This window comes from Felis catus, chromosome C2 (genome assembly GCF_018350175.1).
Source record: "Felis catus isolate Fca126 chromosome C2, F.catus_Fca126_mat1.0, whole genome shotgun sequence".
Taxonomy (NCBI): Eukaryota; Metazoa; Chordata; class Mammalia; order Carnivora; family Felidae; genus Felis; species Felis catus.
Genome location: NC_058376.1, coordinates 49957389 through 49969548, shown reverse-complemented (window position 1 = coordinate 49969548; position 12160 = coordinate 49957389). Strand labels below are relative to the sequence as shown.

The 12160-nt window shown below is 37.2% G+C and overlaps 1 protein-coding gene across 14 annotated transcripts in view; it reads right to left on the bottom strand.

Annotated features, from left to right (window-relative positions):
* ZPLD1 (zona pellucida like domain containing 1) overlaps positions 1 to 12160 on the bottom strand; it is a 546704-nt gene that overhangs the window by 23176 nt on the left and 511368 nt on the right. For all 14 annotated transcript variants that reach the window (XM_045036883.1, XM_045036871.1, XM_045036874.1 and 11 more), the window contains 3 exons: positions 7445 to 7665; positions 3647 to 3828; positions 2154 to 2226 (listed from right to left, as the gene is read on the bottom strand). In XM_045036883.1, coding sequence (XP_044892818.1) covers positions 2154 to 2226; positions 3647 to 3828; positions 7445 to 7665 — 476 coding nt within the window. The remainder of the gene's footprint in view (positions 1 to 2153; positions 2227 to 3646; positions 3829 to 7444; positions 7666 to 12160) is intronic.

Sequence of the window (12160 nt, the reverse complement as noted above, 5' to 3'; positions counted from 1 at the left end):
CTTTTAAAATTCAATTTAACTTTTTAATTCCACCATTAATGATACCTTTATTGCAAACTGGTTAAAAATGAGATGTGTCTGTTTTGTTTTCTGAAATATTTTTCCATATCCTATTCTCATCAGAGATCTTAAGATGTTAAGTCTTGTCAAATAAAAAGCATAGACATCAAAAAAAAAAATGAGATGTTTTGACACTACCTAGTTCATTTATAGTCTGATATCAAACAATTGGTTGCCTTTTTTACCATAGAATTATAATCTTAAGGTTATCAACAAATTATAGGCTTTTATTTAGCACTAAGATGCTAGCTAGAAAGTTTTGGGGGCACCTGGGTGGCTCAGACAGTTAAGCATCCGACTTCGACTCAGGTCATGATCTCAGGATTTGTGAGTTGGAGCCCCGCGTCAGGCTCTGTGCTGATAGCTCAGAGCCCGGAGCCTGCTTCGGATTCCGTGTCTCCCTCTCTTTCTGCCCCTCCCCCACTCTCAAAAATAAATAAACATTAAAAATTTTTTTAGGGGCGCCTGGGTGGCGCAGTCGGTTAAGCGTCCGACTTCAGCCAGGTCACGATCTCGCGGTCCGTGAGTTCGAGCCCCGCGTCGGGCTCTGGGCTGATGGCTCAGAGCCTGGAGCCTGTTTCCGATTCTGTGTCTCCCTCTCTCTCTGCCCCTCCCCCGTTCATGCTCTGTCTCTCTCTGTCCCAAAAATAAATAAACGTTGAAAAAAAAAATTTTTTAAAAAAATAAAAAAAATTTTTTTTTAAAAAAGATGCTAGAAAGTTTTTGAAGGATTCTGTCTAGTTAACAATAGAGGAATACTATTTCTAATGATAGAAGAAGGACCCTCACAGCAAAGCTCTCAACAAATCCACACTTCTAAAGTTTTATTTTCTGCTTTTCCAGTAAGGGAATAGTTTAATTTTACACACAAAAAATAATGGTGTCATTAAATACCATTTGGGCAAGTTTTTTACTTTTTTAAAATCAGGAATTTTCATCTTTGTTTCACTCAAAAATAACCAATAATACTGAACCCAAACCAGTCACCTCAATTCTACCTCAGGGAGCTTACATGTATAAATCAGCAGATAGGAACTTTCCAATTTAAAAATACTGCTCAAAACAATAATAAATATCTGTTCATATTGGGAATGAATACTGGCACATATTTGCTGAGTATTATAGAACCAAGTAAGTTGGCAGTTTCTCCTTGCAGAGGAAAGTTTAGAAATGACAGAAAGACCATCTTCATTCCAATACATTTTAATTTGTTGTTTAGAACTCAGTGGTGTCAGACTACAAACTTATAAACATGATTTTTTAAATGCCTTTGGAAAATGTCCTACTACAATATTTATAGCTCATTATATTCAAAGTATAAAGCACCGACTTTTAAATCAGTTGCATGAATTATAACTCAGTGCCATGATGACATGAATAATAATGTAAAAATCAGATTCATAATTTACCAAAATGTTGGTTGATAGATTGAAAAATTGATATTTAAATCAGGCATTTAAAATGTATGAATAAAAATTTTTAATCAACATGAAAATATCATTTGGGGGATTAATGTTAGAGTTATAAATAGAAATCCATGTATTTTTTACGTTTTCCTGCCACTGTCGATATTTACATGACAAGAGTTTAGACAATACTATGTAGTCAACCCAAACTATTTCAAATGTGACAGAATTGTCATCAGCCAAAATCCATTTTGAAAATATTAACACATTCATCACCAAGCATGCCCTCAAGAGAAGTAGCATTTGGACTTTTCCTATCTTTTTATCACAAAAATATTACTGCTAACATCTTGACCCTGACTATGGCTAAACACACACACATACACATACACACACACATGCAAATAAATATATACATACAAATGTAGATAGACACTTGGAATAACTATGTAGAATCATATTTACAAAATAAAATCTAAGTCATTTATCAACTTTTAGAAAGCAATGGAGTTTTTAGTATACCTTTATCACTAGGATATATAAAAATGGTAGTAAAGGTGGATAAATGTTACCAAAGTATAACGGGGTTAATGTGGCCTTTGGTAGATTTTGATATAAAATCCATCCACATAAATGGCTCCTCAGTATGATGAGAGAGAACATAACATCCGTCACCCATCAACTTACATTATAAAGGAGCAGGTTCAAAGTGCTGACAAATGTACCATTGTTCTCTCTCACAGAAATAGCAGCTGAGGACCTAAAACAGATTTAGAAAAAGGAAAGCATTGATAGATTTTAAATTAAAAGTTTCAGTTATACCTTAATATTAGATTTAAGGCACTAAAACTCTTGAGTAAGCTTGACATACTTTTACCTAGGTCTGAAGTAGGCACACGATTTAAATCATTGAACGTATCAAAAAGCAAAAGAGACCAAATAAAGACAAACTGTTCTTTATGATCTTTTTATTTACAAAGGCATTATTTCCATTTTGCATTATATATATGAGACTTTAAAGAAAAATGTCATTCCAATATAATTTGAATCTGAAACAAATACATTTTCATCAATCCCATTAGAAGTTTCATAAGATCAAGGATTTTGTTTTACTTTGTTCACTGCTGGAACATTGCATGGCACATAGTAGACGTATAATAATTATTTATTGAATAAATGAATGAATTTCCATATACACCGCAACTCAGGAATGTGTTTACTGGGAAAGTAAGGTGGAACAGAGTGAGATGGCGACACGCTCATGGCCCACTTCCCTTTACACCTGTATCCTTTTGACTCAAAGCCTTTCTTTTCTTGTTTTCCAAGTCTTACTTTTCACCAAGATATTTATCATCATTGTGCCATTGAAACCAGATGTGACTATTTTTTAAGCGAAACAGAATGTGGCCTCCGCATTCCCTCATGACTAAGATTAAACAATAACTACACCCTTGTGATAACAAACCCTAGAACTGAGAAGAGAAAGTTTTCACTCAATCACCCCACTTTATCAAAAATATTTGACAAATCCAGTGACTCTGTTGTAGTGTGGATATAACCCTGTCCTGGAGTATGTCCTCTGGGAAAAATGAATCAATACATGACTATAAACAGTCCATATCTGAAGTTCCTGGGCTCTGAGTGAGGCCACCTTTCTTGGGGGACCATCAGCACCTATGCAGCTGACACCTCAGCAAGAGGCACAGAGCCCCCAGATTCTGAGGCAGCAGAGTCCCACAGTGAGAGCATCTGGCAGAGTCTGAAGCCAAGCAGGACCCAACAATGCAGTGACTGTTCTATCCACTGGAAATAGTATACCTTCTGGACTGCATAAGCCCTCCAGTGCTTGGGCAATTAATGTCTTTGGCAATTCTGAAGGGAGTGAGGAGAACCCCCAGGCAGTCATTTGACTAGTTGGAGACAGTTTTAATTTGGGGGAAAATATATACATCTGATCTGTTGATATGGGTCATAACAATGTTAGATAGATAGATAGATAGATAGATAGATAGATAGATAGATAGATGATAGATAGATAGATAAGGACTTAATATAGTTTCCATTACCTTGAGTTTGGCTATTCTCAACAAATCCTGCTATCTTTATAAGTCCATTCAGGAAAAAAAAATGACTCAAATATAAAGACAGAATGTGAAAGTAAGAATAGAACTTGAACTTACGAGGCAAGCTGGGTATTATTAACCAGGTATTCCAATGGATAACTACAACTAAATTTGTAAAGAAGCCCAGGTAGATAGCTGATGATTGTTGGTGGGTCTGGAGTATCAATGTATCCCGAAATATTTCCTATTTGTACTGAAGTTGAATTCCCATAAGCACTGACTCCAGGAATTGTGGATACCTGTTAGAATGGTAGATCAAGTTCAATGATTAAATAGCTATATATAAATCCAGGCATTTCATATGCAAAATAAAATATTAGACTAGATCATTTATTTCTTTTTTAAAAAATTTAATATTTATTTACTTTTGAGAGAGACAGAGTGTGAGTGGGGTGGGGCAGAGAGAGAGGGAGACACAGAACCCAAAGCAGGCTCCAGGCTCTGAGCTGTCAGCACAGAGCCCAACGCAGGGCTCCAACTCATGAACCATGAGATCATGACCTAAGCTTAAGTAGGAGGCTTAACCAACTAAGCCACCCAAGCACCCCTAGACCAGATCATTTCTAGCATCTGTTTCAACTACAACATGCCATGGCTTTGAGATTATATGCACATAATGCTATTTATAAGTGATCAATATGTCTTTTAACTAAATGAAACTTCATATTCACCAAAGACACTTTATTCATGTTTCATAAGTAAGAAAGGAGAGAGAGTACATGTTCAGAGTGCTACAATAAGTCATTTCAAAATGTTCACCGGTAGAGTCCAAATTCTGTGGCATGGCTTAAAATATTCCTGTTAACCTTATCTTGATTCCCACTTTTGCTTCATATCCCTGTAATCACACATTTGGTTAACAATGTCCCAGATGCAGGGGCGCTTGGGTGGCTCAGTCCCTTAAGCATCACACTCTTAATTTTGGCTCAGGTCATGATCTCACTGTGAGTTTGAGTCCTGAATTGGGGTAGCCTGCTTGGGATTCTCTCTCTCCCCCTCTCTCTCTGCCCTTCCCCTGCATCTCTCTCTCTCTCTCTCTCTCTCTCTCTCTCTCTCTCTCTCTCTCTGTTTCAAAATAAATAAAAACATTTTTAAAAATTTCAAAAAAAAAATGCCCCAGCCAGTCACAAGGATCTCGTTAAGGCTTTGCACATGCTTTCTCTGCCTCCTTTCTCCCCTGCTTCACCATGATGTATCCTACTCTTTCCCTGGGTCTCATCAGCTTCCCTAGGAAACCTCCTGACTGTCCTACCGCAATGCTCATCTCCATCGCAGGAGGAGTCACAGTGCATGAGCGGTCTCTTAAACTGGCAGTGCCCTTCACCATAATCAGAACTCTTTGTGGGTAGGGGATCCCCTTAGCCTTTGCCTTTGCATGGTCAGCAACACACATGACACCAGCAGCTTGGGGCCCCTGAGATAAATTTTGAGCAAATGCATTAAGGTCACAATTTTTTTTTTTCTGATGTGACCATCTGAGGGTCTTCCTTTGTGGTACATACATGGAGATTCTCATCCCCCCCCCAGGGTAACAGTTCATAGACAGGTTTCAAGGGGATGAACTCACAGACTTTATATTAAAATATTGTCCATATGTGTATTTTCCTGAGACTGGATTATTCAATCCCACTAAGATTTAAGAACCACCATTTTAGGAATAATCAATAATGCTCTTGACTTTCATAATAATGTTCTTGGCCACCATTATAGAAATAATAATGTTCTCGACTTTCATAATAACACTCTATACTTTTTTTTTATTTTTAAAAATTTTTTTCAACGTTTTTTTGTTTATTTTTGGGACAGAGAGAGACAGAGCATGAACGGGGGAGGGGCAGAGAGAGAGGGAGACACAGAATCGGAAACAGGCTCCAGGCTCCGAGCCATCAGCCCAGAGCCTGACGCGGGGCTCGAACTCACGGACCGCGAGATCATGACCTGGCTGAAGTCGGACGCTTAACTGACTGCGCCACCCAGGCGCCCCTATACTTTTCATAGAATACAGCTCCTCCCATTACATCAACTACAGTATGATGCTCAATAAATACTTTCAGCAGATATTATGGAAACCTATAATACTTACTTTTCAACAAGAGAATAAACTTTATGCGTGAACCTGGAGTACATAGGCAAAGCTGAGGCAATTATCTAGCTAATTCATGAACAGGGCCAGAATTACTATAATTGAAACAATATTTTTATCCTAATCCAGTGACGTAATAGTCTACTTAATTTTTCCCATGTAGGATTGTCCTTGGAGCAAACTCCAAAGCTGGTGACGTCTATGAAAAAATGAAAATATATGCAAATCTTCCCCTCCTCTCACATTTGCCTGACTGGCTAGCTAAACATACCAATTCTTTGAAAAGAGAATAAAACACACGTACACATATGTAGCAACTTTTATACCTAAATCATTCAGCTTTTTAAAAAAGTAAACAGCAGGTGTGCACACACACGCCCACACATGTGCACACACACCCAGATGCTTTGCCTGGCATTTCTCCTGAATTGTTTTCTTGGTAGCAGGGCAAGACTTAAATCCAGAGAAGAAAGTGCCATGAAGACCCCAGGGTACGGTGGGAGGAGGGAAACTCTGTCTCTCCACGTGGGTTCCTCCTTTCACAAGGAAACACAGACGTATAATAACCAGCCTGCGTCACACTCCCTCAGGCCCACCTTATAACCTCTCTGTGCACAGCTCAGAGAGATGAATAAATGTTTTTAATAAAAAGAGTCAACAATACTCAAGCTGCAGGCTTGAAATGGTCATGGGCACAATATTCTAACTACCCTCTGGGAAAAGATAAAGAAGGAAATCAGAGAAATCTTTTTCCTGTCTCCCATCCCCCATCAAGTCTTAGAAACCCTGTCCTTAGAGAAATTAAGCCTTCCTCTTTAATCCCAAATAATAATTTATGAAGAGGAAAAGCCAGTTTCTCCTTATTCAGTGTGCTAAGTGGTCATGCTCATTGGATCTCCTTTTTGTCTGTGCTAAGATTTACCAATAAGAATATATTTAAACAAGCAAAATGAAAAATAGTGCTCAATGAATTTCAGTGTAACACCCCTCAAATCACAATATTTATACTTCAATTAATTTTAATTCTTGGGAGAATCAATTCCTTATTCAATTCCTGTGTGTGTGTGTGTGTGTGTTCAATGCAAGCATAAATAATGAATCACATAGACTAGTGACTCTGTTTGGGGATGGAAATATTTGATTTTCACAATGACTAGAGAGATTTCCTTTTCTGAACAATCTACTGGGATTTCATGAGTAAGACTGAGTATGAAAAACATTTTGAAATTCAAAGGACAGTCCCACACAATGGAGAATATCACACCGGAAATGCTGACAGCCCTCTTTCACACGACACTGGTGTGGATCATTCCACGGTAAACATGAAACCTAGGAGAGTCTAGTCTTCCCATTCTATATTTCATCTTTTTTTCTGAATGAGGTCACTAAGAGGCAATAGGCCAAGGGACCCATTGTCCAACTCACTGAAGTAAACAATTTCTGCATGAGAAGACAGTTCCATAAAAAGCAGGAGAAACATAGCTAATGATAAAGTGTAGAGAAATATTTATCAATGGCACTCATACAAATAATGTTGTTTAGAGTAGTGTAGCTGATCTCGAGCCCCTCTACTGCTCAGCTACAATAAGGGGAACTATCATTGGAAAATAAAATTGTATGTTTAAAGCCTCACACAAGCAACGGAAGTGATTTGTTCAGTTTTATTGGAATTTCTTCCTGAAAGACAGATTGGGCTTCTGATGATTTCATGAAACGGGGAGAGATTTTTGTTGTGACCCCAAACCTAGCACAGGATTTTACACTCATCTTACCACTAAGTTGTTTCCACAGCCCTCCAAGGTGCTGAGATTGATGATGAAAATGACCACTGCGGGAAAGGTGTTGTTATTGATGAACCCCCTGCAGTGGGAATCCCCGTGCCTTCCGTTCAGTGCCAGATCTGTTTCAGAATAACCCGAGAAAAGTACTGTGCAAAAATTAATCTTCATTGTAATGGCCTGCACCCCACAATAGACATTGATGTCTCTTTCAGCTGAAATAAAAATATATAGAAAGCAAATATTAGTCACAAAAGCACAGTGCAGGATACAAGAATAACTATAACATCCCCTAATGTAGTTACTCATCCCCTCAGCCTGTTTAACTCATTCCTATGTTTGAATACACCATGATCCAATGTGAAGGTTGTTAAGAGAAGTAGCCAGGGAAAATAGTCTTGGATTTAGCTATTTAGGAGTTATAAAACATCTCTGTTTCTTTGTGTTTGATACACAGTAGATTTGCATTAAATGTCAGTTGAGTGTTACAGAAGGATTAGAGAACTGAAGGGGCAAAATCAGGTTTGCAGAGAAAATTCAGAACCAGAGTAATTATCTGAATTATTCAGATAACCTGTCTAGAGTAGTGAGACTCACTGCAAGTGGTAAGTTTTCCCAAGTATAAGGAAGAAGCAGTTAAAATCCCTCATAAGCCATATTGCTGAGCATTTTGGTGTTTTGTAAGCCATCTTACCCAGGATGGAGAAACATAAGCCATCCGTCAGAATTCCATTTTATTTTGCCTATATTAAATTACTCTAGAGAGAAAGGAATGAAAACAAATGTGCTGATACTACAAAAAACATGCATAGCCTGCTTTAAGAAAATTTTGCCAGTGACTATGCCAAAATAAAAGGAATGAACTATGCATGAAAATTTAAAACATCATTTTCCCAGTTTCCATGACTATTCTATGAGTTATCAGGTCTGTACAGGTGAGCATACACACACACACACACACACACACACACACACACACACACACACAAGTTTTCATACCTCTATGTAGTTATTTTTCTACATGTAATGAAGAAAATATATGCAGCAAATGGAGGGGTTGGCTGCTAGGCAATTCCCCAGAGGCAGAAACTTACTTTGATTGTTTTTGCTACCTGTTACAAGTTGAATCATGTGCCAAAAGATGCAGTGAAGCCCTAAATCCCAGTATCTCAGAATGTGACCTTATTTTGAAACAGGGTCATTGTAGATGTAATTAGTTTAGATAAGGTTGCACTGGAATAGGGTGGGTCTCTAATCCAAAATGACTTGTGTCCTTATAAAAGGAATGCCATATGAAAACACAGAGACGTAGGAAGGATGTCATGTGAAGACACAGAATTGAAGTGATGCATCAATAGTCAAAGAATGCAAAGATTGCCAGCAAATGACCAGAAGCTAGGAACAGGGAAGGAAGGATTCTACCCAGAGCATCAGAGAATATGGCCCTGCAGACACCTTGATTTTGAACTTCTAGTCTCCAGAACTATGAGGCAATACGTTTCTGTTTGAAGTCACCCTGTTTGTATCACTCTGTTATGGCAGCCTTAGGACATTAATGCAGTAAGCTTGCCACTTTTTAACACTCCATTTTACCACTTAGATAAAGAATCAAGGGGTGCCTGGATGGCTCAGTTGGTTGAGTGTCCGACTTCAGCTCAGGTCATGATCTTACAGTTCATGGGTTTGAGCCCCACATCGGGCTCTGTGCTGACAGCTTGCTCAGAGCCTGAAGGCTCCTTGAGATTCTGTGTCTCCTTCTCTCTCTGCCCCTCCACAACTCGTGCACTGTTTCACTCTGTCTCTCAAAAATAAATAAGTGTAAAAAAATTTTTTTAAAGAATCAAAAATAAGCATCAGATTTTCTAAATGTGGATACAAACAAAACAAAAACCGACTAAGCTATTTGGAGAAATAAATCTTTTTAAAAAAGAAAACAAGCAAACTAAAAGATAATTTTACTAAATTAGATGATGTTCACTTAAGTAATATGCAAATATCATTCAAGACTTTTTGGCATAGAATTAATTCACTTAAATACCACAATTCTAATCTAAGGGTAAAAGTGTTCAACAGCATATTTCTTTGGAGTATTCATTCTCCATGGTGGTTTTTGATGGCTAAGTGAGTCATATTTTGAAAATGTGAATAAGTAAAAATGAAAATTTCCATGTTTGGTTATGATTTTAAGCTCATTACAAAAAGAAAGAAAATCTTTTTCATGGTTAAAGGTAGAGAGAAAGATGGAAAATCTTTTTCATGGCCAAAAGATAAATATTAGCCTAATTATTATAGAAAACTTCAAGCAATATTCCCTTCATAGGTGAATTCATTATGAAGTACAGTAGAGGAAATAATAAGTACTACTTAAAATTGGGAGAATATGTCTATCAGTTTTCAGCCACATTAGCTGTTTAAATACAATCATAACTTTTAATGATGATCTTTATTAAAATAATAGAGTTCATTTTAATAAATGTTTGAGTGTTTAGAATCTTCAAATTACATAATATATATAGACATATGTATATATGTCTATACATATATACAGACATATATATATGTCTATATATATACATATAGTACACATATATGTATATATGTACATATACATATGTCTATATATATGTGTGTGTGTGTGTGTGTATATATATATATGTATATATATATATATATATGTTTATTTATTTATTTTGAGAGAGAGACAGTGTGTGCACACACATGTGAGCTGGGAAGGGGCAGAGAGAGAGAGGGAGAGAGAATCCCAAGCAGGCTCTGTGCTGTCAGCACAAAGCTCAATGTGGGGCTCAGTCTCATGAACAATGACCTGAACCAAAATCAAGAGTTGGACATTTAATCGACTGAGCCACCCAGGCTCCCACATCTTATATCAATTGACTGCTCTCCATCTATATGCTATTCCTTGGCTCATGCCACCATTATCTCTTGGCCTAGAATATTATATTAGCTTCCTAACTGGCTCCTTTATTTCCACTCTTAACCCTCGCTAATTAGCATAGCTGTTAATACATGAATCTAATCATGTTGCCTCTCCTCAAGTCCTCAAAGCTATTCATTTCACTCAGACCAAAATTCCAAATCCAACCAAGTCCTCAAGACTCTCCATGATCTGCCATCTTCTTATCTCTGCATTCACATCTCTCTCCCTACTAGTCCCTTGCTCCCTATATTTGTTTCACTGAATTTTTTTTTCAGTTTTTTAAATGCATCACAATGAGTGATGAAAGCCAGAGTAGCTGTTACCTCCTGGGGCGGAAGTGTCTAGAATAAGAGAAACAAGAAAAATTTGTGGAGTGATAAAAATGTTCTCTATCTTGATCTGGTTAGTAGTTACGTAAGTACATTCATATGTTAAACAATTGCAAGGTGCACCCTTAAAATTGGTGCATCTTATTTTATATAAATTATTCCTCCACAAAATGCTGTGAGCATTTAAAAAAGCCTAGTACAGATTTGCATAAGGCCATTAATTCTCTTTTCTCTGCTTAGGATGTCTTCATACCCCCAGTCTTTGTGTAATTAACTCCTATTTATTCTTCATGTCTTGAATTTCGTTGTCTTTTCCCCAAAGATTTTCCTGATCCAAAATCTAAATTATGTCACTCCATTATGCTGTCATATAGCCTTAAAATCATGTATGTGTTTGTGTACTTGTATATTTATCTTCTCTATATACTGAAAGTCCCAGAAAGAAGGAAGCTATAATATTCATTGATGTGAGTAATGAATTACTTAATCACATGAAATATTGGAACAACAGACTACACTGAGGATTTACAAAGTAGTGGTACTTATTCTCAGATCATAGTCCATAAGAGGAAATAGTCATGACCCAGTTTGACAGAAAGATTGGGCAGAGAGCTATGGGGTAGTACAGAAAGTGAACCTCACCTAGGCCAGCTGGTTAGGAACAGCCTCTTGGAGAAGATGCCATTGACCTGAGTTTTGAAGTACCAATAGGAGTTAGTGATATAAAGGAGTAGAAATTTTATAACACAGAGGGGACAGTGTGAATAATGATACAAGTGCGAAATATGCTGAAGCCTGGTTGAGAGCTGGACAATTCTGTTGTCATTAGAATTTAAAATACAAAGGAGGAAATGGTAGAAAATGAGGTCAAGTGGCAAACACAAGGGCAAAACCACAGGAAACCTTTTCATACAAAATGGTCTCTGTAAGATAACAAAATATCTATCTCAATGTCGATCAAATCTTAGCTTCCAGGGAGTTCACTAAGAACTCTCTTGATGTCCAGTAGATAGGGAATTAGTATCACTGCATTACATGTAATATCACAAATGTATTGAAGTGAATATATATCATTAAATACGTTGCAAAGGGCAAGTATTATTCCCTGTAATTTAAACCATCTAAAGACTTCAGCTTCTTCACCTTTGAGAAGAATTAACTGATACTTAGAATAGCTTCATAAATGCCAAAGATGACTTTGTCCAGATGTAGAGCTCTCTTCAGTTTTCTGTGTTTAACTGAAGGCTTGTAACTCCTGAAATGGAACTGAATTTGCTACAAGTTGATCCCACTAAAAGATACGATAACAAGAGAAACGCTTTTCCCAGTGTAAGAAAAGAGATCTGTTCAAATCCTTCCTAACCCAGTTTTCTAAAGACTTTTCACTGTCCCTTCTGAGAAACACATTTTTTCCTGGTTGTAGATACTAAAGACATCCATTCA